The following is a 26,208-nucleotide window of genomic DNA, read 5'->3' as shown; positions in this document are numbered from 1 at the left end:
ATCGTCTAGAATAAGCAAAGATTGGCAAACTTAAGTTAGAACTTATGGAACTGGGTAGGGGGAGAAGCACCAACTGAGCTCCAAAATTGTTATCAAACCCCCTTCACAAAGCAGCAGCAAGCACAGGTTTCTGTGCCTTACAAAGGGGGCCTTCTGTGGAATTACCTTAGAGAGAAATTTATTTACAGATAGAGGGAAAAACCTTTGCTATAAACATGGAAGTATTTCACTGGAAATAAGGAGACTGTAGAAAAGGAGTTGTCACTTCGAAACTCCCTTTATTTAAGGGTAAAATAATTTCGTTTGAAGCATCCCACCAGAGTTCATACTTTCCAGAACAGCCTTCCCTTCATCCTATTAGTTTCCTTCACTAAGCATACCCCTTTTCCAAATCTTTAATTGCATCTGCAAACTCTATTTCAGCCATACCCCTTGCTTTGAGGAGCCTGAAGGCACAATAAAGCTTCGGAGAACCACAGGTCTGGAGACGACCCAAGCTCCTTCCAACCTACAAGTGCTGGAAGCCCGTCAGCTGAAACAGCAACTACAAATACCTGTGTTCCTGTTTCCTGGGTTCACACCATGAGCTTTTTTTGCATAATAGACATCTCTGAACCAACACAGTGCAGCTCCAGCAAAAGCAGATTCTACCAGCCTTCGCTGTCAACCCCCCTTCCCAGAAAACCCAGATTCAGTAGGGGGCAGAAAACATGTCTTTGATCTGATTGCCGGAACTTTCAACTTGAGGCAGCTGAAAGGGTCGTTGGTTCCCGTACCAGACGGTCTCTGTGATATCATTTCAATCTGACTTACCTCTACACCATCTTTTTGGGAAGTGTCACAAATGGTCTCACCCAATTCAGAGTGGGAAGATTTTTTTTTTTTTTTTTTTAATACTTTCATTGATGTGGACATGAAAATGATTCTTGTTGATGCCAGTTTCCCACAGCAACTGTTGCCGTGGTTATAAATCAGTTATTGCCCCCCATCGGCCAACAGCTGAACATAAAGAATGAGTTTACTATGTGCGAGAGAGCGTGACAAACGCACAAGCCCGCTCCTCCTGAAAAGTGCCATCAGGCACTGAAATACTGTTGACTGTTTTATTGCAGGTGCTTTGGGAAGTCACTAAAATAACCAACAGACAAGCGCTGTCTGAGGTTGATGAATACAAACAGTCCTCCAATTCACGGATGCGGAGATCAAGGAGGCCCTAAGCTTGTGTGTGCGATAACCATCATGGGAGGAACCTAGAGACAACCCCCTTCCCTCAAAGCCCTCATGGAGCTTAGGGGAAATATTTTCTACTCAAGGACAAAATGCACCATTAATTCCTTAAGTTACTCCTAAATAACTTAAAGTGCTCATTACCAAGCCAAGGTATTTGAAATAACCTAGTTAACCCCATCTCCGTGATTGGAAGAGCTTTGGATAGGCTCCAGGTCTGACCCTCCCAGATAACATGAGATTCACTCACACAAATCTTATTTAACTCTCATACCTCCTTGCTGACCAATTTTGTATCTTGCTGCCAAAACAGAAGCAGAGATGAAGGCACTTGGACAAAATTTTCCTCATGCAGAGGCCCAGGCTCTCTTCCAAGCAGGATTTCCTTTACAATCTTCTTGATTTTGCAAGGGCTGGGTGTAAGGTAGTTTTGGAAAAAGATCCGAGAGAGAGACTATGTTTTAGGCAGCATTTGAGTCAAAAACAATCATGCTGGCAACAACCAAACGCATCTTGGCAATTTATTTCCTCTGCTTGAGCGCAGTGACTTCCCACACATTATTTCTGCAACCCCAACAGGAATGGATCTCTCTCTCCTGTTCAAAAGAAGCCCTTACAGATGTTTAAATGAACTGAAAAACACCACAGCTGTCACAACAGAAGAGCTGAGGCATCCAGACACCATAAGTTAATATTACTGCTACCTGCTTTACAACATCACCTCCAAACCCCAGCTCCAGCAGCGCTCCTGGTGACTCCAGGTGCTCTGCATACCCACTCACAGCTTAGGGACCTACATGTCGGGAGGGAGATGGCGAGACTGATCCCAAACCCAATCCCAAACTGGAAGGGTATGGCCACCCAGCAACCAGCCGAAGTAGCAGTCCCCCACTTTTAGCAGATTGGAGATGTAGGAACAATTTTTCCTTTCAGGGTCAATCATACTGCTCTCTAAAGCAAAATTGATGTTTTAAGCCACCCACCATAAATTAACTCCCAAAATATCTGGCTTTCCTCCAAACCGGGGAAGCGGAGAGTCTCCTGGATGGTCCGTCAAGGTCCCCCAGCTGTGAGTTTGGACACACCTGCAAGGAAAGAGAATGTCCGCCACAATCATCTCTCTCCTGCCCCCTCCTTGGGAGCAGGGAACCATCCTCCCAAGGGCCACAGATGACCTTCTTAGAGACTTAATCTAGGTTTATGCATGGCTTAAAGGGGAAAAGGTGAAAACTGTGCACAGAACGAGTTTTCCTTATCACCAAACAGTTCCCTTCCATGCAAAGAAGGGCGAATACAGTACCAAGCCCGCGTGCCATCACAAGGCAGCCTAAACTACACCTTGGCTATCAAGCCATATGCCATGCCCGTAATTTTCATGGGCAGTTTTCAAATGTCTACATGCCGACGTTCCCAGGAATCAGGATTTTTTCTAAGAATTAGTTGTGCACCCTAAATCTTTCCTTCTTTTCTCCCTTTCCACGTCCTCCTCTACACTGTCTCCCAACAGCATGTTTTGCTTTTGTTCGTTTCTTCTTAACCAAGGTCATTGAGATAATTGTTCTGGGACAGGGAAGCCATTAGCAAAAGTAATTTAAAGGATGAATAAAAAAAAATTATTTAAAAAAACCCAAAACGATTAAATCACTTTCCATAGCACACAGGGAGACCAAGAGCAAAACATCCATACCGCAACGCCTTACACAGCAGAACCCTTAACAGACACAGCTGCACATCCCACACGGGCAGCTCTTATTCTGCTACCAAACTTCCAAGAATCACATGAAACACTGAAATATTTAGCAAGAGAGGCTACAAGCACCTCTTGCACCAAGTCCTGTCCCTTTGGAAGCAGGACCATAACAAGAGGCGAGAATGGGACCACACCATCTTACAGCAGAATGATGCATTTAGCAACAGCGCGACTACGCCACCCTCAAAGGCACAAGCCACAGGTTGCTCTTGCTGCCCGGGAATGCAAGGAATTTTTGTGGAGTTGATGCGACACCCTCTGGCGATCTATGGTATTGCCCCTTATCAAAGTTTATTTACTTCTATGACCTGGAAATAAGGCCACCACCACACGAAAAAACAGCGAACAAAAACCCCTTACTCTGCGCAGTGGTGCCTGGACAAACGTTAAATACGCACCTATAAACGGGACACAATACTAGTTAGGCAAATAAAAACAGGAGTACACCTCAAGGGTTTCCACCCAGTTGATTTGTTGACTGCTCAACCACGGAGGCTTGCTCTTTACACACCTTGGACTCTACACAAACCTCATCCAGCCCCTGCTGATCCAAATGAGCGGGCAATCTGTCCTCCTTACTCTCTTCATTGCTCCAAAATTACCAGGATTAGGGCTGCAAGGGAGGACCTACCCCATTTTCCAGCCTCTTTCTCCAGACAATGCTGCATCTTTGAAAGACAAAGACACAAACGGCGTTGTCATCAACTGGCCGAGAATTGTCTTTGCAGATAAAAAGTTCTAAGGATTAGAAAGTGCACAGAACTGTCAGTTATCAGCTCTAAGGTGAAAGAAATTTTTGGAATAACCAGCCCAACTGCTTGCAGCTGCCATACCCAAACAGTCTCACACAGAACAGCCCCTTGAAGATGATGCAGGCAGAGGGCTCAGAGGGTCGGTGTGACCCAGCTGTCCTAACACCAGAGTAGGAGACCAGAACGCGTAACCCTGCTACCAGCTTGTTGTCTGAGATTGAAACAGATCCACAGAATCTCAATGTTGGAGAGACCGAAGAACCAACAAAACATTCCTGAAAACCCCCTCCTAATTCCTGCTACCAGGTTCTCCCGCAACTCCACTCCTGCAACTGATTTCTGGTGCACTGAAAGGACGGACACAGGCGATGCCTACCTTATCGGTGCAATGGGGAGGGGTGGCAGCTTTCCAACGCCACCGCTCCCCACACCCAGACAGTGCCAAGAAGATACTCAGCCTGCTCTGACCCCAAGCCAGGGCTGCCGCTTCGACTTCTGGAAAGGCTGGGACACAAATGCACGCCAAGACCTTGCACAACCAAAACGCAGCTGCTCCTCCTGTTACTCCACATCCCAGAAGCTCAGCAGACTGGCACTCACCTGAGACGCAACAGACCTTCATTCACATCCCTCTTTTCGCCTGATTTGAAGTCTGCCTGCATTATAGTAACATCAGTAATGGTTAAAAACCTCATACACCAGCTCCGCCTAATTTGGTGGCTTGTGTGAGTACAGACAGCACACAAGTGTTGGCATTTATTCTCACAGCATCTCAGAAATTAAATAAAAGACCAGGTTTACAAATTATTAAGACACTAATTTACTGTCAGTTAAAAACCTTCAAAGCCTCCAACTGCTGCCCTCCAACCTCCAGCTCTCTGAAGACAGAGCACATCTCTTCTAGCTTTGTCAGTAACGCAGTCCCTCACACCTCCAGACAACAATGCATCCCCAGCGCCATCCCCAAGCAGGGGACAAACCAACAGGTAAGACTGAAAGGTAGGGAGCTAAGAAATCAGTAACAATTGATGCTTTGCACAACACTGTAACCCTTTAGCTTGGCTTCCTCCTCCACTAGAAATCTGCTTTCTACAAAGAGGATTTCATCCTTCACCACCACCCTTAGCTACCTGAGGTCTCTCTCAACAAACACCACAGGACAGGTACTTGGTAAAGGAGATGTATATTTATTCACTTTACAAAGAGGGTGGTATTTAGTTGCAACAGCTCCATTTATAGACAAATATATTATTGTACATTATAGTGGTGAATGGCTCAAACCTTTACCTGGTTTTGCTCTTAAAAATGTGTTTGCACCACTTCAGCTCCCATTAGCTGAGCAAATAGCTGTCCTTGTTCTGCCACTGAGAGATTAAAAATCTGTAATAAAGGTATAGCTGTGCGCTACGTATTCACAAGCATTCACCTTCTCTTTTCCCCTGCGTTACTCCCCTCTCGCCACCCAATTCCACGAAGTCTGTCCTCTGGGTTAGCATTAAACTTATATACAGCCTCCATTAAAACAAAATTAGGAGCCAGTGATAATTCTAATGTTCTTTTGAAGCACAAGAAAAGTCATTGATTTATACATAGAAAAGTCTTGAGTTCAAATTTGTTAAAAAAAAAAAGAAAAAGTCATTTTTAAGTCACGCTGGCATTTAGATGTTGCCAAGGCATGGCTAAACCAATAAGGGGGGTGGGAAGAAAAGAAATTCAGCAGAGATTTTAAATATTACAAAAATATCTTTTTTTTTCCTTTTTTCTTTTTTTTTTTTTTTTTTTTTAAAAATGCAGCAGGATGTCCACTTGCTATTGCTAACTGAAGCATGGAAAGAAGGTATAGACCAGTTGTCTTTGATCCTTGAATATTTGAAACAAATTCAATGTAAAGCTGAACCAAGTTTACCACACAAACAGCGGTGGCAGATTTATTTCACTTGAGATACAAATGCATGTCCACATGACAGGCATAATCTGACCATGAGGTGGAAGAAATGTTTCTATAAGTAAGCGCAGGGAAATAGGGCGAGAGAAGGCTGGCATGGTTAAACATTCTGGATTCAGAAACGCACAGTGCCCCACATGTGCCTCTGCACACAGGCCGTGCATGAGCCTGCACTCCCTATATGCAAATATGGCATCTTTCCACAAGGTGATCCAGAATTAGACAGTTTGGTGGCCCACGGGTTTAAACTGTTAAAAGTATTCTTTCGTGCTGTTATTCTTCTTCGCTTTCGTTTTCTGGTTCCAAATCAGAATCCCCATTGATTTCTTTTTCAACAGTCATGTCTTGTTCATCAGATTGCTCCTCTTTTTCTTCATCTTCATCCCAGTTTTCCTGGGGAAAAAACAAACAGGAACGTTTGAACCTTTGACAGTGACGCCATTTCTATTACATGCAAATGGGAGAAGATCCCATACAACTCCACTTACATCAGAGTCTTTATCTGCAATCATCTCATCATCTGAGCCTTCCTCCTCCGACGATTCTGCAGAGAGAAAACAATCCCTCAATCTCGAGAGCAGACTTTAAAATGTCATTGTGCAAACAAAGCCCAACACCACATGCTGCTAAGTCTCCAAACTATGCTATTTCAATTCCAAAACTAATTCTACCTGAATATTTGGTTGATCAACATGAATTAGAAACAAGTCACTTCCGTTACGATTATACAGTATGAAGCTGCAGTAGAAAAAAAGGCAAAATTGAAGTGTACATGGACACACAGTGACATCCACTACCTTGACGTCCTGCTGACCCAAACGTAAAAGTGCCTTGACTGTATCTACCTTAGCAGAAGGGCAGCTAACACTAGAAATTTGAGGTTGCCAGTTAAGCAGCATATTGAACTTCCAATTAACCGATTCTTTATTTTGTGAAGCAAGAATGGGAGGGAATGAAAAAAATAACAGGAGGGGAAGGAAGGAAGCAAGGAAGGATCGACCAACTACAAAACGGCCACATCATGAACCACTGACTTCCCTGCCATGGACTTCCCAAAAAAACCCTCTTGCAGATTGTACACTAACAGATGAGCACAGGAATATGATGAACAGCCATCAAATACTGTCTGTTACGTGAATTCAGGAGCGGAGCTACACCTAGCATACACCACTTACCATCCTCATATACAAGCTTTGCAGTCTGATTAACCTCAGTTACATCCTGAACTGTTTCCGACGCTGCAACCTGAATGGAATTTGCAGATTAGCTTTTGATGCAACCATATATCACAACCTTAAAAGTCAACAAAACAATGTAAACGAAGTCTACATCAAGTTCAACATGCATTAATTCATTTATAGTAGTAGCTTAAGAGCTGAACAAGTATGAAGGACAAAGTAAAATTTTAGATGTGTCTGCTCAGAAGTGGCCCAGTACCTCCTATTTATTCCCCTCTAAAACTCTATGGGTTAGTAGACACATTTGGCAGGAAAAAACATGTAATGCTTCCAGTGAGCATGGAACTGACTAGATAGTCAATTAAGTGTACTGCTTTGAGTGTTATCAGTCTAGCTGCACAGCAGCTGTATTAAGTTCCCGATGACAGGCCCCATCAGATGTAATCACAACAGGAGGTTAAGTCTGCAAACAATATTTCTTCCACACATCCCATGTTATTTAATTGGAACTCACCTGGGTGACAAGAATGAAGAGTCTTCCATGAAGACGGGAAAGCTTTTGCAAAGTTTTTACTCTGCTCTCCATTAGCTGGTATAGCATTCCCAGCTGAGGAATAAGGTCTGGCAACTTGGGAGAAGAGAGGGATAAAGAAAACCAAAACTGTTGACCAACACATCACAAATGTCTTCTTTTTAAGTTTTTACATGACCTTTGTATGTTTGAGGCAAATAGTCCTTGCTCACATTATTCTAAACAGAAGGGAGAGATGAGGGTTCACAGAAACCACCTGCAGTCGGATCAACTAACATTTAGGCCATGTTTAGAAACACATCTACTTTCAAAACACGGCAATTCTCATACTACTTTTCCTTTCCATAGCCACTGACATATGTAGGTGTTGAAGCACTATTCCGAAAGCTGTTTAAATGGGAACTGAATATACACCAGTGTACAGATGCAGCATCAGCAACATGTGCAAGTTTTGACACACAGAATTCCTACAATAAATGGAAGAAAGGACTAACAGTGCCAAAATGCCCTTTTCTTACCTGAGCAAGAGTGATTTATCCATCACTTTTAAGATAAGGCTGGACTTCAATCCATAAGCTATGACGTTACTTACTACCCTGCCAACTTTGGCCCACCTTTACCTCATAAATCTAGCCATGCCCAAGATAGGCTCAAGATAAGCACTACAACAGCAAGGCAAATATAATTCTGTAAGATTTAGCAACACAGGCAAGATTACTCTTTGACGGTAGCTTTGTTCCGTAACTCTCACAGGGATGACATAACTTATCTTGCTTTGACTTCGGGATGACTATAATTATGTCATGAGTGGCTAAGACAAACAATTTATAACCAATGTGCAGCAATTCAGCAAAAGTGGCAGAAGTATAGCCCTCTGTACATTGATTTGGGCACTGTCACATGTGGAGAGCAGGAGACTGATTCCTGAAGGAGGAACATACTTATGCGTAAGCATTTAAATCTAGTTTTAGTCATGTGCAGTAGCATTAATGTAAAATACTTACTGTGGAAAGGTAGGATGCGTGTAGAGTAAAAACAGACTTCAGCCATCGAACCATTAGTGAGGCACTGAAAAAGAAAAATAAATTATATCAGAGATACTGGCTGAGAAACACCCATTTCACATTCTGGATTCTAAACAGTTGTATAGAAAGTGCTCCTCTTTCATTATATAAAAAGATAAATGCAGATGGAAATATAACAATTTGGCTATCCAGATGAGATAGCTATGTAATTTAGTTGTTAGGAAAAGAACAGACATTTAAATGAGGGATTAAACTAGACGTGTTCAGAGTCTGTTTCTGGCATCTTTTATGAGAGGTTTCAATGCATAAAGAGATCAAAGCATGCTACTTCTTTCTCCACTTACAATGAGGGAATTTTTATTTAAAAAAAAAAACAAAACAACACAATTAAGGACAGCTAGTCTCAGCAAAGCTATCCTTATAGCAATATAAAAAGACTAGGGGGGGAGATAAGGGAAGCGTACAGGGGCAGGAAGAGATGGTTTTGTTATTAGTTAGACACAACACCAGGAGATGTCTAAATATATTTGATAATTAAACCAAAAAAGCTATACATCTGATAGTTATTTTATTTTACATAATGATCAGGTCCGCAGGGTCAATATTCTGGGACTTCAGATACTTTTCTCAGGGTTATATGCTCATTTCAGACACCCTTTCCCCTTTTTAATTTCACTTCAGCCATCCTGGCAAAGCACTATCTTAATAAACGCTCCTCTTTGCACCCACAATGAGGTGAGAATTTTTACCTCAAGATACTGCATTGTAGTTAACAGTTATTACGGAAATTAATCACATAAATGGCGTGAGGGACCACAACGCACACACTAGAAAAGTTTCAGGTGAATTAAACTGTAGTTGAGTTGTCTCTTACCTGTATGGGTTGCCCTGCAATCTCTTCGTAAGCTAAAAGGACAAAAATAGTCAGCAGTAAGTAACAAACACATAATGACTTTTAAAATCCAACACTGCACCCATGTGATAGTCCCAATATTGGCGCAGAAAGATCTCCAGGCATTTGAAGTTTGCTAGGATTAACGATTGCCAGGATCCAGAATATTACATTGCTGGCTTTACCATCCTACATGCAGGCTGATAAACTCAGCTTCTGCAAGTTCATTATTATAATAAAACTGGAACTCTTAACAGGCAGTGTATCCAGAGAAACTTAAAGCTGGCAGGAATAAGGAGAAGGAGATCCCTTTGTTTATATGTCTCTGTGTATATGCTTAGTAGAGCAAGCTGTTACAAGGTAGACAGGTCAGGGAAACAAGTGAAGGGAGCATCAGGCAAAGACTACACAAAACAAATCTCAAGCTGTGGAGAGGACAGTTACATGAAGATGTCTCCATCCACTGACATTATATAGTCAAACACTTGCACTTAAGATTCTCTGACAAAGGTTCTAGAGAAGAAAAGCTGCATCTCATTAACATAAGTCTAAGAAGGTGTCACAACACGTGCTTAAAGGAAGTCTAACCATTCAAAACCTGGCCATCTGCATAATTCAGTTAAGATTAGTACCACAAGTAAAAATGAAGTCTTACTTGTGGCACATTAAAATACATGAGAAATCTAACCACTAACTTATGTTACAGAATGTCATTCACATAACAAGAGCAACTAATTGATGTTCAGTTTGAACCAAGTAATGTCTAGATAAGGCTAATCACTAAAATATTTCTGTCCAAATAGAGATTTTTATTTAATATTGCTGCTTATTCAAGCAGTTCAGAAGCAAAATCCCTTTTAAAATTATTACTAAGTGATGTCACCAAGCTTAAATATAGCAACGGGGCTTCTGAGCTATCTTCAAAAGAGGAAAGAAATTGCCCCTCAATTTCCAAGTGCTATCTAAACTTACTGCTGTAAGTACGTATTCTATTTTTCTTTCTTTCGCGTGAGTATCTAGCATATTTACGTACATAAAACTTGCTCTGGCTAACATTGCTATTTTCATGTTTCAAATTATCATCCATTTTAATAGTTTAAAAGAAGCTGTAGTGGTAACTGTTTGGCACAGATTAAACAAGCTTTAGCTTAACCGCTTCCTTTTCTTTTTCCCACATAATCATTTAAGATAATATTACATAATCTAATGCTCTTCCTGGCTTTGACAGTGGCAGTTTGTCCTTTGGTTACGCTTCAGCCAGAGAAGATAAGAGCGTAAATTAAGAACAATTTCTGTCCTGTAAAACTACCAAACGGATTTCTTTGGTAAAAATAGAGACAAATCCTGGATTTTCCCCAGCTAGAAGGCAAATCAAACATGGCTTGTATGACAGTACGAGAAATGCAGTCTCTCCTACCTCATGCAGCAGTGGAATGACAGCATGTATAGGCATTCTGGCTACTGTGTTCTTTATTACATTTTCCTTTCTTGTGTTAAGCACTCTCTGTTAAAATGGAAAAAACATGATTAGAGAATCATACAGTTTTAACACGTGTATAAGCAATGAGCACAGCCAAAAATTCCTTGCTTTAAATCTCTTTCTACTCCACTATCTTTGTATGCTGAGGATAACAAGTAAGAGAAGATTTACTATGAAAAGGTGTTCCATCTTTCAAGTCAGCTACAATTAACAAGATAAGACTATTGATTAACCCATCCATAACAATCTAGCATTGCCTCTAGCCCACACACCCCATGCTACAAACAAATCCTCACAGGCACATTAAAATTTCCCTTGCTATTTTCTGTGCTTGTCTTCGGTAAATAAACGCCTTTCACCAGTATCTGTGACAGGTAATTTCTATTCAGCATCAAATTCCAAAGATTTCGTCTTCCTGCCCCAGAACTATTATTTCCTGCTAGTGCAACAGTATGCTTTTCAAGTGGAACTGTTGTCGTCAACGCATTTTTCAAATAGTATCTACTTGGAAACCACACACTCAGGAGACTAAGCATAGGTAATGCTCCAGCTCAAGCTAAAGGGAAGATGGCTGCATTAGTAACATCGCTTGTAAAACATCTGAACTGTGACATAACAAATTTATCATAAACAGAAGCGCCTCAAAGTTCACGACTCCAAAAGCAAGGCAGATAACAAAAAAGTAATACCACTACTATCATTTGTAATACCACTGCCTTGAGGAGCAAATCAGCAAAAAGCAGCTGGGAGGAACAGCAGGTTCTTGACTGTTCAGCCTCCCCGGCTTTCAGGAAGGCTCCCCACAAGTCTCAGGGAGCAGATTAAACAGCACACAATGATCTTGTAACACTTACATTTAAGATTTCTGCATCGTTGCTTTCCAAGCCTTGAACCAAGAGTACCGCGAAGCTATCAGTTTGTGGAAGGCCACCTGGAGTTTTTACTTTGCTCACATCAATATCCAATGCCTCTAGGCGCTCTTCAATGCTTTCCTGCAGATGGTAAACAAGGACGGTGCTGTTTCAGTGCAGTTTCTCAGAAACATCAGCTGAAAGCAAAGTACCTAACCTACAGCACTCCCTCTGATTCTGCTGGAAAATAACGGAAGTTTTGCATATTCTTTAAAATGTACTGACAGAATAGCCTGAGAAAAGGAGAGAAGATGAAGTTTTGACTGAAAAGCAGTAATATACCTTAGCACAGAGGGACAGACACAAGCTTGTGCCAAAGTTCTGCAGGCACATGGCAAAACTACGGGCAAGGCACACAGGGCTTGAATGCGGAAAAGGTTTTGAGCAGAGGGAATTCTCTTTCATACAAAAAGATGGTATCATTAACCTTGCTTCCACACCAAGCAAAGCAAGTTCAAGTTCATCTAAAGAAGTTACAACGATGATTTATTATTCTAGTTTCTCCGTTATTGCTGTGTTTAACAGAGGAAGCACTTTACCTCTGTCTCTCCTGGTTTCCTCTTGTTTTTCTTTTTTTCCTTTCCTGAGGATGGAGTTTTGACAGCTGTACTATGTCCTGGAACGCCAGGTACTAGAACTTTGGTGTCCGAGTTCACTACAGGCGTCTTTACCTAGTAGACAAAGATAACCACATTTGCATTAATTGCTTTTATCTTGAGCTTTCTTACAACTTAAAATACTGATTTTATTCCAAGACATTCACGTACACAGTAAAACCAGTCTGCCACAACCCATTTTCTTGATAAAAACATTAGGAAAATCCTATGTTTTTAAAAGCAAATAACCTCAAACAACAGTCAGCTAGTTTTTGTAATTAACTAAAGTAACAATGTCTTTGGAATCACCTGTGAATCATTTTTCTTACAAGTTTGTTCCATAACACTCATCAAACTAAGTGTTTGTATCCAACAACAAATATTTGGATGTGTGCTAGCAATAGATACCATGTGTACTAATAGTCAGGCCCATAAACCACACGCAGATTAATTCAGCTTCCACTGGAAGGTAAGAACTGATCACGAACAGCAGCACAATGTAACAGTAAAAGGTAGTTACTATTCACTTCAGCATCACAGATTTTCTTCTAGGGATTGCTCAGATGCAGAACTCAGTAGTCTGAATTTGACTATGATCACAGTGACAAACAGAGCAACATTAGGTTATACCAAACAAACTCTGGTATCCATCTTCAATAAACACAAAGGAGATTGAATTTTAAAGGTAATATATTTAATAACCAAGGGCTCCCCCGACCCACAGAGGATGTAAGGGAGTATGCTACTTCCAGGTTATCAAGAATGCTACTTGCTACTTCCAGAACACTTCTTTAACCACAGCGCTTTTATGTGGGCCTTTTTCTGAAGTACCTGCCCAAATTACTTGTGGGAGCCCTGCTGGGTGCCCACTGAAGTGATACAAATATAATTTACCACAGCGAGGAAAGCAACTTCCACATTCTGTGTTTAAAACTAAAAAAAAAAATTGATTTTGTGGCTCAAGAATTTTACCATAGAAGAGCAGTGGTGTTAAAATACTAGCCCCTTTGCTCACCACACTAAGCACTGACCTTCTCCCCACAAGGCATGCTCAGACAGCCAAGAGAAATTCGTCTTCACTGGAATTCAGCAAAAAGCGAAACCAAGATGGGTATCATCACTGCATGCCAGGGAGTTCCTACACCTCTCACTGCATTTCAGCTCTGCCACAGACCAGCTCCAGGACTGAGGAATCAGCACAAAACCCCGCCTGGCTGATGGAGCGACAGATCCAGTAGGTAACTTGAGGGTTAGAAAAACAGCAGAAAGAAAACTTGTCTGCTCACTTCACTGATACTTCAAGCGTTTCCATTCTTCAAGGCCTTGAATATGCACACTGATTAAGAACTTCACAGCCTGTCTCTAAACCCCGAGGGGATCCTGCGTGAGAGAAAACAGTGGCAAGTGGCCTCAGTGGACACTGCTGCCACCTAAGCGTCAAGCTCTCATTCCCAGGTGCCATATCCCTGTGAGTAGGAACATGTCAGGGCCACCTTCAGAAAGAGCCAAACGGACATGCCCTTTAAGGCTCCATTACATTTTAGACTGTAATGCAAAGCCATCCCAATCTCACCCCAAACCACCAGGGTCAAAGAGGCTGTCCAAACTGACAGAGTCTAGGGGAAGGACTGATCTCAATCAGAAAAGAAAACATCAGCCAGTCCCGTCTATCAAGCAGACCTGCTGAGAACAGGACATTCTATGAGCTACAGGAGGGTAACTGTGTGTGAGAGCATACTAGGACACACAGCAGCCACGAAGTACACTATACCCACACACGCCTGAGTGCTACGGACATCTGTAGCTACCACTGCAGCCCTGAGCAGGTCCATCCACAAACCCAACTGCATCTTAGAAGAGAGCAGTGAATTCTACCATTTCCAAAGTAAAACAGGAGAAGCAATAAAAATCGCATTTCACGCAAAGCTCACCTTGGTTACAGCAACATCTGTTCTAAGTGACAACGCTTTCTGGACGTCCCTTATCAAGCATACATGGGATTCAGGGGTGTTCAAAGACTAGAAGGACAGGAACAAAACCAGTTAATATGTTTGAGATTGACCCCTGTGATTCATTATGCTACTGAAAGATGAGAACAAATACCAGAGGTATAATGAACTTTTTTTCACTCTAGAGCAGCTGCTTTGCATATCTGCCTTTTGTTACCAGATCTCTATGCTCTCCAAAGAAGCTCACAAAGGTAAACCAAAACAATATTAAAACCAGTTTCAGTGGCCTAACTCAGTAATAGCTGAAATGGCAAAAAACAGCCAGCAATGTCAAGCTGTATTTTTAATTGAAAGAATGGAAGAATACAAATCGCCTTTCAAACTGCTCAGGGGGAACAGTCACAGCTCTCAGAAAAGGAGGAAGGAATAAGCTTTGTCCTCCAACTATCCCTCCAACTAAGAGCAGTATGCAATCCATATTACAAAATGTAAAACCTCTCCACTAAGTTTTACATACCACTTTCTCTATGATGGGCTGCAAGAGGTTTCCATACACAAGCAGCAGAGACTGTTTGTCTGAGCAAAACGCAGCTGCTAGAATAGGGACTGGTTTTGGTGTGGAGTCCCCATCATTTCCAGGCGTTGCTATCTGGATAGTACAGTTTGACGTTAAGGGTTTTTTGCAATAACTGGAAAAAAAAAAAAGGAATGAAAAAATTCCAAGAGTTCTAGCTTAAACACTTCATATCTTGCACAACTAAGCACCTTTCATTAGCAGGTCATCAGCAAATTCAGCCAGTTTACACCTTTTACTACAGTAAAGATGAGGTACAGACACACAAAATCTTGGCCAAAGCAATACTTAATACCAAAGTGCTGCACAGCCCCCAATACGTTCTCCAAAAATGCGTCTAGTAACCCAAGACAAAGAACCAACTGGAACCTGGTTTGTGAACAGATGCAAGAGCTTAAAGGCAGCAGCATGACAAGCCTGAACTCTGCCTTACAGCAATCCCAGACCTTTCCCAAAGAGACCCGCAGGATGAATGCTAACTTACCCATTTAAGATATGTTCAAATAAATGCAACTGCCCATCTCTGCACACAACTGCTAACTTCACAGGCTGAAAGAAGGCACAGTAGAAGATTTTAATTAGATCAAAGGACAAACCTCCCATAAATACAGGACATCAAGAGACAGTTGCATGGCTACGACTTGACTTTTTTCAGTAACTAAACACATTAGAGAGATAACTAAATCAGTAAGGAATATCAAAGACACTAACATCTCAGGAACATTTAGTACAATTATTAGGAGACAAAAAGACTGTACTTTACTGTATTGTTACTGATATACCCAAATTTGAACAGTTTGCACAGTTGCAGACATATGTCATCATAAGCAGCAAAGTTCCAAAAATATGGTACCCAACCTGTCTAGAGGCACGGGTCTACAAAAGCGCCAACCTTGTAAATATGCTTAGAGGAAAGAAACTGAGATGAATACCCTGAGCAATTAAATGACAAGTGTACATTACAGAATACTCTAAACTCAAACACATGCAATAAGAGGGCACAACAGGGGACATTAGAAAATACAGCGTGAAATAGTTTTTAGAAAAGGAATCTAAAGGCAGCAGGAGAAAGATGTTTTAAATAATTACTGAAACAATTTGTATGTTGCACATGCAGACGTTTTTCAAAAGACAACTACTTTGAAAGACTTGTACTTGCTGAAATTAAGAGACTTGGGAGAACGCACCTGCTACTGTAACTCATTAAAGGCTGGCTAATTCACAATACAGTTACACTGCCAGAGCTACTTGACATCAGAAAAAAATAAGATTTTTTTTGTGTTTTTTTACTGACAGTTCTAACAACAATTTTGATTACTAAACTTGTTCTAAATAGGAAACAACTGACATTTCCACCATCACAAGCAAAATTTCTGATGAAAACACTGAATTTGCACTTAGTAGCTTTGAAAATTAGTATTTCAAACTATCAGCTTTATAAATGCACCTGTAATATCCTTACACCCATGAACTGGCAGTCAGATCTGACCCCTGCATAACAGAACTGAAATACAAACCAAGCTTCTTTCTTTACACCCTTACAAGGAACTTGATGTGACAACTGACAATTGTTGAACATGTCTGGTTACAAACTATTGCTCCTACCTCTTCTTTGACTTCTGATACAGTCAGGTCAATAAAAGTTGGTTCATCTGTTACTGTGAAAGACATCACAGCATTCTTTTCTTTCCTATCTGACCTGATCTGCCTGGAAGAGACAAACAGCACACGTTATTTACCATAGCACCAACAGCACCCTCTGCATCTGAAAAACATTATAAAGCCTATAAATCACCAGTGACTGTGGTGGTACCTGATCCACCCAAAAATACTCATGCTGTAATTTCAGCTTTCACCTAGAAAGTGTTCTAAATTCCAAGTGCAAAGTAACTCCCAAGTGAAATTTAACAAGAAAGCAGCATAAACCTTACAGTAAGTACAAAGAACAAGGAAGCCTATGTTCTTGGCATACACTAGCAATTCAAATGGCAACTGGAAGGATGCTCAGACACAGCCAAGGAAATTCACATCTTCATTCAACAATCAGTGAGTTGAAACCACTATTTAAGAGATCATCACTGCATTTCTCCAGAGTGCCCCTTCTGCTTAACCTTCTGTTTAATCACAGAACGTGTTGAATCTATCCTCAATAGAGATCATAATCAAAGTTACAAATTATGAAAAGCTTACATACCATACACTCAGTAATCGGTCATGTATAGCTCCAGACAAGAAATAAAGCCCTGTAATTCCATCAAAGGGCTTATTTTCATTCATAGGTTTCACTGTGGTAAACATTAATGATGACACTGATGTAGCATGGCCTGTGAAATGCTAAGAGGAAAAAAAAAAAAAAATCAGTGATTGCCATAAGCAGTCATATGGCAAAAATTAAAACATTAGTTAGCAAAGGTTAGGAAAGATTCAAGTGTTACTAAGGACATTTCACTATTTTTTTACTAGTGATCAGCTTCCTTGCATTTATGTATTTCAAGGAAACTTATTCTGACCCTCCATATATTTATCAGAATTTTAAAAGTTAAACGGGGAATCAAAGGCAAATTCACTAGGACTAAGTTCATGCAAAAGAAATCACATCCACCTGCACTGCTGTTACTCTCAGAGACTAGCTGCATCCTATCAGCTAGAAGACAAGAGAACACGTCTGCATTCACAGAACAGCTAAAACATAGTAATTTGCTCATGTCTGAGCTCTGCTCAGGAAACAACAAGGGGTCTGCTCCTATGGCTTCCAACTGTTCCAACCACAAAACTGATAATGCCACCAGTTACATGAAGCTTAGCAAAGAAACCTAAAGGCTTCAAGGATGGACTCATGTTAAGTCAGGGAGCTCACGTGCAAACCCATGCAAGCAGCAACTAGCACTACGGTGAACTGAGCTCTGCTGCTAGGAGGGTATCAGAAAGGGACCAACTGAAAAAGAAAAGCATCCATCTTTCTGCTACAGGCTTGAGAAAGGGTGCTGGTAGCACGCTCAGACACAGCCAAGGAATTTAATGTCCTCATTCAACTCTCAGCAAGTTGAAACCACAGTTGAGAGTATCATCACAGCAACAGCTTCCAGCAATCCCAAAACTGCCAATTGTCTCCTCACACTCAGTGAAATTTTCAGATGTCCTATCAGGAGACACTAGATATGTAATGTCACCAATCAAGAACAATTTTTTTCGCATCTAGTTTAACAAAGTTACTTACTCTGTAGACTTCTTTGGTCTCCAGGTCCCACAGTTTTATAGTTCTACCGGCTGACAGCAGCATTTTCCCATCTGGACTTATGCATAGAGAGGTAACACTGCTATTGTCACCTTTCCACTTGCTAGAATTTGGATGGAGGGTTTTTGTCCAAAGGGAGAAAGATTGAGAAATAGGAAAAACAGTATTCATTAGCATAATCTCAAAATGCACATCAACCATGCTGGAAAATTTAAAAGAAACATTATTTTAAAAAAATAATAATTTAAATAGTCAAAGATGAGGCCAAAGCTATTCTATTTCTGCTCCTCTCCTTCAAATTAGCTTACACAAAAATACAGCAGCTCAAAAATGCGAAGCTATTTAATACTGAACTGTTGACTTTATTTTTTTTTAATATTTGCCTATTCTGTTCTGAATTACTCTCTCAAATTTTTCTGCTACTCAAAATAGGGTAAGAGGAGCCATACCATTTCAAGACTTCTCTTTGCACCATAATTCAAAAAGCTTACACCAACCCATTCAGAAAGGCCTTCTCAACATTAAAATTAGGAGTTTCAAGGCCCATTCAGTTCCTCGTCCTCCTCCCAAGTCTGTCAATGACACCAACAATAATATGGTTCAAAAGCACTATTTAAAAAAAAAAAAAAAAAAAAAAGAGATGCTGTCATGGAAAGCTTGCATCTGCTTTGAAGGAGTCTGTTTCTCGCAGGACAAAATTGCAAGGAAAGCATTAACAGAAACCCTTTACAGTTCGGAAGTACCCTGCAACCCATCGCATTTTGTCTGTGAACAGCTGCTCTGGAAATACTTCCAAATAACTTTCACACGCCGAAGCAGCCAGCTCCTCTCCTGTCTTCCAGAACAGAACTCATTTACTCTATCACTTTTGATTAGATTTCATAGAAACCGAACGTTTTACTGCCTACAAACTTGAGAAACAACGTTATACCTTAAGGAGAGTATGACAAGATTTTGTACTCTCTTCCAAAGAAAAGGTCAGACCTAAGAATTTCAAACCATTTAATAATGTAAACCCAAGAAGGTATTTTAAATGTCCTAAATAGACCAATCTAAACCAGACTGACAAGTATAAAACACAGCAAAAATCCATTAGTTTTTACTTTGGATACTCTTTATATAATTTTACAAGAAAGAGAGGACATCATGAAACCAGAAGCTGCATAAGGAGACATACATAATGCCTCTGAGTGTTCAGAGTATTTAAGACATGAAAAAGCTACAACTAGAGAAACTAGATGTCACCTAGAATGTTTTAGACCACCTCTCTCCAACACTTTGTCTTGCCTCTTCCAAAAATCTCTCTTCCTCCACAGCTTGTCCCTCTGCCAGAGGTTTCAACGTGTGCTCCGCAGACCTCCTGAAGTGTTTCTATGGACTACTTTTACAGTAATTAAGAAAGTCAAGCCTAAAGCCACGTAGTTTCAATTCCCTATCTAGCAGTCAATTCTGTATCTAGTGGTCCACACCTCTAGAAGAAAATGCCTAGAAGCCTGCAAATCAAAAGAAGTTGAATGCTACTTCTCTACCCCAGGAGCAACTGTCCTGAATTCTCTGTGGGATATGTGAAGATTCATTTTTAGGTCCTGACAAATGTGAAAGAATGCAGGAAATCTCACATGTACATGAGCAATAATTTTTGATAATTTGTTCTTCCTTAATCTCATCAATTTAGGGAAAATTTTAGAGAAGTGTTTTCTTCTGTTCTTTCCCATTTCACTTACCTTAGGTATGACTCATAATATGACCAAAGAAATTTCAGGTAAAAAGCATGATATTATATTGCTGGTGTACTTTCAATGTACACACTCCAGGAATTACTTTTTGTTGCCATCTTTAAAATCAAAGAATACAATGCCTCTAATCACCTTTTATAAACACAGCTCCCCAAAGAGCAGCAGTATGGAACAGGGGCAGAGGGAAACACCCAAGATGAAGCACGACAGGAAAAATTCTCACATTTCCTGAGAAAGCAGCATGACTGGGACCCATTTCAAGTACTTGCACATGAACACATACGCTGTGGGATGCAAACAGGGTGAATTAGATGTCCATAGGCAACCTCAGAGCTTTGATCTCACTGGGATCACAGAAAAACAGTGGCAGAGCTTGCAAGAAAGGAGTGCTGCAATAAATGGACCTTTAGGAAGGCACTTCAGCAAGGACATGACAGGAAAGCAAAAAGGAGAGATGTTTCTCCACACAAAAGGGTAGCAGAATGCTTGGAACTTTCCTCTGAAACAGGCAAAGGGCCAGTGGAGAACTTAGTGGTGTATGAGAAGAGACCAACAAGGCTGACGTGGTGGGCATCTGCTATACATTGTCCGATTAAAAAAGAAACAGATAAATCTTCATAATCCCATGCCCTGGTTCTTCTAAGGGGCTTTAACCACCCCAGCAACTGCTAGAAGGGCAGCACAGGAGGGCACAAGCAGTCCCAGAGATTGCTGGCAAGAGCTGAAGACCTTTTCTTGACCCAAGTGATTTAGAACCATACTATGAAAGGTGCTTTACTGGATCAGGTACTCAAAAAAAAAAAAAAAAAAGAACTGGTCTGGGATGTGATGGTTGATGACAACCTCCAGCTACAGCAACCACAAAACAATGGAATTTAAGACCCTAAGAAGAACGAGCAATGTAAACAGCAGAATTGCAACCCAGGACTTCAAAAGAGCAGAGTGAAACTTATTCAGGGGTAATGGAATGGTCCATTCTGAAGGGCAGAAAATCACCAGTTATTGCAGAAGGCTGGCTTGGCCAAGTGGGTAACTCCTAACTCAACAAAAACATAAAAAAGTACAGAGAACATGAAAGTGGAGACTGGTTACACAGAGGAATATAAAAATACTGTCCAGGCATGCAGGGACAGAATTACCCAAAGCTTAACTGGTGTTCAAACCAGCAGGGAATATGAAGGCCAACGAAAGGACATCTACATACAGAACATGAGCAGCAGTAAGATGACACTGGGGAAAGCGTGGGCCTGCCACTGAATGGTGCAGGGACACATTCAGTACACAGAAAAGGCCAAAGCACTGAAGAGCAAAGTCTCTCGGGCCTCCCATGTTCCCAAACCTAATGCCAGAGTCAGAGGGAGCAAAGCATTCCCCACAATAATAAAGGGAGATCAAATTAGCGATCACAACAGAAAATCCAACACGTGCAGCTCCTTAAGACTGAATGGGATGCACCCAGAACTGCTAAAGCCAGTGTTATTACAAGACGACACCATCATTTTGAGTGGCCATGGAACTCAGGAGAAATTTCTGATGACTTGGGAAAAAAAAAAAAAAAAAAAGAAAAAAGAGCAACAAAATATATCCACAAGAAGAAAAATCCAGGAAAAAAACAGGGAATGTTATATAACAAATCCACCTGGAAGCCATTTCCAGGCACACAAGGGTCAAAAAAGTGACTGGGAACATCCAGCATAGATTTACAAATGGCAAATTATGCCTAACGAACCTGACTGCCTTCTTAACAAGACAATGGTCTTGGTGGATGAGAGGAGAGCCACATATGCCATTTAACTTGACTTTAGCAACGCTTATGACAATGTCTCATGCAGTGTCCTTGCAGCCAAACTGGAGATCTATAAACGAAATGGATGGACTCTGAGGGATAAAATCTGGCTGGATCATTGAGTTCAAACAGTTGTGATCACTGGTATGAAGTCCAGATGGTGGCCAGTTACTGATGTCCCTCCCTAAGGGCATCCCAATACTGCTTAATATCCTCAGTGACTGCCCAGGTCTTCATTAATGACCTCAAAACAGGACAGAATGCACACACAAGTTCACATTCAATAGTGAATTAGGGAGAGCAGTTGACATACTGGAGGTCAGTGCTGCTACTCAGGGGCATCTCAGCAGGCTTGAGAAAGAGGCTGTCAGAATCTCAAAGGAAAATGTAACGTCCTGCATGTGGCATGGAAAAATCCCAGTGCAGGCTGGGGGCAAATGGCTAAAAAGTAGCTTTGCAGAAAAGACGCTTGCAGTCCTCACAGTCAAGTTAAACATGAGTAAGCAGGGAGCCCTTGTGACAATGAAGTCAAGTGCATACTGATTTGCATTCACTAAGCGTAGTCAGCAGGTCAAGGAAAGTGATTCCTCTCCTCTGTGCAACACACATCTGAGCACTATGTCCGGTTTGGGACAGTACAAGAAAGCCACTGACATAGTGGAGTAAATCCAGTGGCAGGCCACAAAGGTGGCTTAGGGACTAAAGCATGTAATGTAAAAGGAATGGTAAGGGAACTCGGTGTGTTCAATCCTAAAACAAGAAGGCTACAGGGAGGTTTTACAGCCATCTTCTGCTACTTTACGACAGGGTCTCAACTTAATACAACCTAAGGATGTATCTCTTTTTTTTAGCGAAATTTTAGGCTATTGATGATGGGCTGTCTGCAGTGCCCACACCATGTCTAGCAAGAGCTGCAGTAACAGTAACACAACAGTGGGAAATGTTATGAAAAAGAAACAACTGCATAAGAGAATGGTCAAAGTGCCATCACATACTAGGCTTTTATTGAAGTTAGATAACGAGGATTGTTAACAGAAATCTTGGTTTCTTCTTTAAACTTTAAAAACAGTTTGACTTTACTACAAAAGAAAGTAAATGCCTACACCAGACATCTTGTTACTCTGCACTAAGCTCTATTTTGCTCAACAGTACTTTAAACAGTAGCAGCCTGCTCAGACAGCCAAGTGGAACTGTCTCCACTGCACATCAGTAGTAAGCGAAACCAAGTGGGTTATCATCACAGCAAGGCCCTTTGAGCAAAGCCAGGTGCATGTAACTGATTTAATTGGGATGAGGTGTTCCAGTATCTGCGTCCCCAAGCTTCCAAGGATATTTTCTAGAATTTGGATTTTTCAGCATCACAAAAGTGACTGGAAGCTCATGTCCCACTAGAAGTTACCATGGAGGGACCCAAATCCCTCTGAGCGGAGTTACTCGTTTCATCTAGTCTTTCCATTACATGGAAGCACAAAAGCAAGTGCAAAATAATTTGACCAAAAACCGGCATCACTTACCACTTTACTTTGCAGGTCTGCGTGTTCCATTCCACAATGTGTTTGTCGTCTGAACAGCTATACAAGCAGCAGTTGTCTTGATGCCATCTCACACAGTTTACTTTATTGTCATGACCACCATCCTACAAAAGGTGAGAGGGTCAAGTCATTAATAAATGAAGACTGTCTTTTCCACACCAACAATGTGAACTAGCTGCTCTTTCAAGAGCTAAATTCAAGTCATTGGCAACTTGAAGAGTGCATGTGGTTTTAGAGATATATACATTTCTATAAGTCAAAGATATTTCATCTTTTGATACGTACACATAAATAATTGAATTAATTCTTGCGCTAGCAGTTCAGAGTTGACAAAAAAATTGTCCTGCCCACTATTTTTATAGACACAGCCAAACAAGGCTGCCTAACAGTATGAAATTTGCTCAAACTAAAGGCTAGCACAGGTGCCTTGCTGACAGTCATCTAAGCGCCTGCACACTTCAGTACATTCAGAGATGAGTGGCCTTCCCTTTGTACTCAGCATTTGAGAGCAAGCTATCAATCAGATCAGAAGACCCTACAAAGGGGTATCATCCACCTCTCAACAACCAAAATCTCTGTAGCTCCAACATACCCTTTAATAGTTTATAAAAACATTTCCTGGAGTTTACAAAATTTCACTATTTGAATCAGCACCAGCCAGATCAGTCTACTCCCAGAAGTGTCACTGCAAATCAGCTTTAAGCAAGACAAAATACATCACAGTAAGACATTCTATTTCATAAGGAGGACAACTGAAAGTGACAGCTCTTACTCTAGCAGGAATAATCTTTTAATTCAACCTATCTGTAAAAAACAAAGCACTCGCCAAATAATATCTGCTATCCTGCTCCTATAGGAGAGCTGCCAGTGTTCACAAACTGACTGGAACTGTAAATTTTAACCTCAAATTCCTTTACATTGTTCACAGTTTTCAGGTATAAGTACAGCTTTTCCATAAAACAGAGTTGATATTCATTAGCTAGTGTCACTTGCACATATCATGATTTTAAGCAGTCATTGCTTTCTCTAAATTCATGTACATTTATCACCCTACCTACAACTAACAGTTTAGAAACAAAAGCATGCCCAAGCATCTGAAAGTATAGCACAGAGTCATTCATACAGATTGATTTTTGTTTGTTATATAACCCAAGACTAAAATCAAGGTACTCAGGAATAACAGGGAAGTTATCAATGAGAAAGGCAAAATGAAAACCAGCATATCTCATTTGAAAAAGGTAATGTGCTGAGAGAGCTCAAAAAGCTTCCACGACGGAGGTATGTTTACAGAAAAGCGCATCAACACGACACCTTCCCAAGAATCGACGAGTACTTCAATCCTGCTCTCCTCTCCCACAATACTGCGCAGGAATTGAGGGTATGACAATCCCATGGAGGACTTAACTCTCCAGTCAGGCATTTCATCATTACTGTTATTTTTAATGCAAAATAACAAACCCATGCACAATGTTAATATCTTGAATTAACTTTGAAACCAAGATTTCTCAATGTGTACATACTGCCAACAATAGAAAAAGCACAATTTGAAAATTCTCAAGCACCTGAATTGCTGCATCTCTATCCACATATGCAAGAAAAAAAGAAAAGTTTGCATTTTTTTAAGAAACAAAAAAAATCTGGATAATTGGGTTAGCTTATTCCATTTTTGAACAGCAGAAAGAACAGCATAAACTGACTGAAACCATCAGTATTTGGTAGCATGTGATGAAGAGTGTACTACTTACTAGCTTGCTCTGTAATTCTCCTTTTACTGTGCTGTACAACAAAACACTACCCACTGCTGTACCAATAGCCAGGATATCTAACTGCTTGTCCACTTCTGCAACTTCAGACTTCCGTTTTTTCCTCTGTGGACCATCCTGGAAAATGAAAAAAGAGAAAACATGAAATAAATTAGGCTGACCAGTTAATCCTGTAAGTTTGAGACCAAATCAGCCAGTACAAACTCTGCCAAGACACAAAATGAAGACGCTGAAGGGCACTGCAACCTAAGGAATCATCTTGTACCTCCATGTACAAGGTAACAAAGTTGCTATGAGTCAGCTGGAAACATTTGGTGGAGGCCATTTTGCTAGCCCAACAACCACATACATGAGAGAAAAAAAACCCCACATTTCAGTTTTCAACAGAGTTCGTCTCCCAGAGGCAAAGATCTACATAATCAGAAAACGTCATCCACAAAGTGGAAACGCTTCATCAAGAATGATCAGTTTATTTTTTCTCAAAAGCTATTCAGAAGAGTCTTGCAAATATTAAGTATTCATAATACCTCTTAAAAAGAAAGTGCTACTCCGCTCCGCAGAGAGAAGCAACCCGGACTTGAAGCCAAGTGCTCTACCCAGGTCCTGTTGTCAGTACCAGAGGTCCCACTATGATCAGGCAATTCTTAAGCTCTTGCTTCGCAAGTGCTATCAAGCAACCGCTTCAAGGAGGAATTTCACTTAATCTCTCTTAACCAAAAACAGGTGAATGGAGCACATAACCGGGAAGGGGAGAAGGAATAAAACTGGCTCTTGAGCACATAAAATGAAAATAAAGAGGGCAGAAGCAGTCACTACATTTATTCTCACTAGGTTAATCCCACATAAAACTTATCACAAACACACAAAAGAAAAAAAAAAAACTGTTCAAGGACTTCAGAAGAAAAAAAATCATCCCTAACACTGCTGATTAGTTCTTAAATTGGATTTTGGTAAGTCTCCTTGCATTCGTTATGTCACAGCTCCACAATTTTAAAACAAAAAATTATACACAAGCTAATGCTTCCTCTACACAACAAATATATTTGCACTGATGAGCAGCCAGAAGAAGCCAAAGGAGACTGATAAACTGTGACCAATCAGCTCTGTGAAAGCTCCACGTGTTGTAGCTAATCTGCAATACAACAGGCATCACACGGCAAACGTAAATAATTTTTACGCGGGTCCAGAGATACAACAATCAGGAGCTGAAGGTCTTTACCACAACTACGATTTAAAATTTTAACAATGCAGGATAAATACTTTGGTTCTTTGAAGTTGGACTTTCTTTTCCTCTGTATTTAACACAGACAACACCTTCTGAAAGGAAAAGTATTTTGGATTAGGC

General features: G+C 40.8%; 1 protein-coding gene and 4 non-coding genes across 5 annotated transcripts in view; all 5 read right to left on the bottom strand.

Moving 5' to 3' along the window:
* Positions 1–4,896: 4,896 nt before the first annotated feature.
* Positions 4,897–26,208, bottom strand: part of WDR43 (WD repeat domain 43) — a 24,987-nt gene continuing 3,675 nt past the window's right edge. The window contains exons 2-18 of the mRNA XM_054194552.1: positions 24,846–24,980; positions 23,083–23,204; positions 18,029–18,149; positions 17,006–17,145; positions 16,417–16,519; positions 15,296–15,360; positions 14,755–14,926; positions 14,220–14,306; positions 12,232–12,363; positions 11,636–11,773; positions 10,719–10,805; positions 9,284–9,315; positions 8,389–8,452; positions 7,367–7,480; positions 6,850–6,919; positions 6,163–6,218; positions 4,897–6,067 (exon numbers count right to left, since the gene is read on the bottom strand). Of these exons, the coding sequence (XP_054050527.1) occupies positions 5,948–6,067; positions 6,163–6,218; positions 6,850–6,919; positions 7,367–7,480; positions 8,389–8,452; positions 9,284–9,315; positions 10,719–10,805; positions 11,636–11,773; positions 12,232–12,363; positions 14,220–14,306; positions 14,755–14,926; positions 15,296–15,360; positions 16,417–16,519; positions 17,006–17,145; positions 18,029–18,149; positions 23,083–23,204; positions 24,846–24,980 (1,758 nt within the window). The 3' untranslated portion in view covers positions 4,897–5,947. The remainder of the gene's footprint in view (positions 6,068–6,162; positions 6,219–6,849; positions 6,920–7,366; positions 7,481–8,388; positions 8,453–9,283; positions 9,316–10,718; positions 10,806–11,635; positions 11,774–12,231; positions 12,364–14,219; positions 14,307–14,754; positions 14,927–15,295; positions 15,361–16,416; positions 16,520–17,005; positions 17,146–18,028; positions 18,150–23,082; positions 23,205–24,845; positions 24,981–26,208) is intronic.
* Positions 13,336–13,414, bottom strand: LOC128908014 (small nucleolar RNA SNORD53/SNORD92). The gene has a single exon (XR_008465828.1). It is a non-coding gene; the product is annotated as a small nucleolar RNA SNORD53/SNORD92 (small nucleolar RNA).
* LOC128908018 (small nucleolar RNA SNORD53/SNORD92) lies at positions 16,812–16,895 on the bottom strand. Its single transcript, XR_008465831.1, has one exon. It is a non-coding gene; the product is annotated as a small nucleolar RNA SNORD53/SNORD92 (small nucleolar RNA).
* LOC128908016 (small nucleolar RNA SNORD53/SNORD92) lies at positions 17,804–17,887 on the bottom strand. Its single transcript, XR_008465830.1, has one exon. It is a non-coding gene; the product is annotated as a small nucleolar RNA SNORD53/SNORD92 (small nucleolar RNA).
* On the bottom strand, positions 22,737–22,814 carry LOC128908015 (small nucleolar RNA SNORD53/SNORD92). The gene has a single exon (XR_008465829.1). It is a non-coding gene; the product is annotated as a small nucleolar RNA SNORD53/SNORD92 (small nucleolar RNA).

This window comes from Rissa tridactyla, chromosome 3, assembly GCF_028500815.1.
Source record: "Rissa tridactyla isolate bRisTri1 chromosome 3, bRisTri1.patW.cur.20221130, whole genome shotgun sequence".
Classification (NCBI taxonomy): domain Eukaryota; kingdom Metazoa; phylum Chordata; class Aves; order Charadriiformes; family Laridae; genus Rissa; species Rissa tridactyla.
Note: the sequence above shows the minus strand (reverse complement) of the source record. Positions and strands in the feature narration are given on the sequence as shown.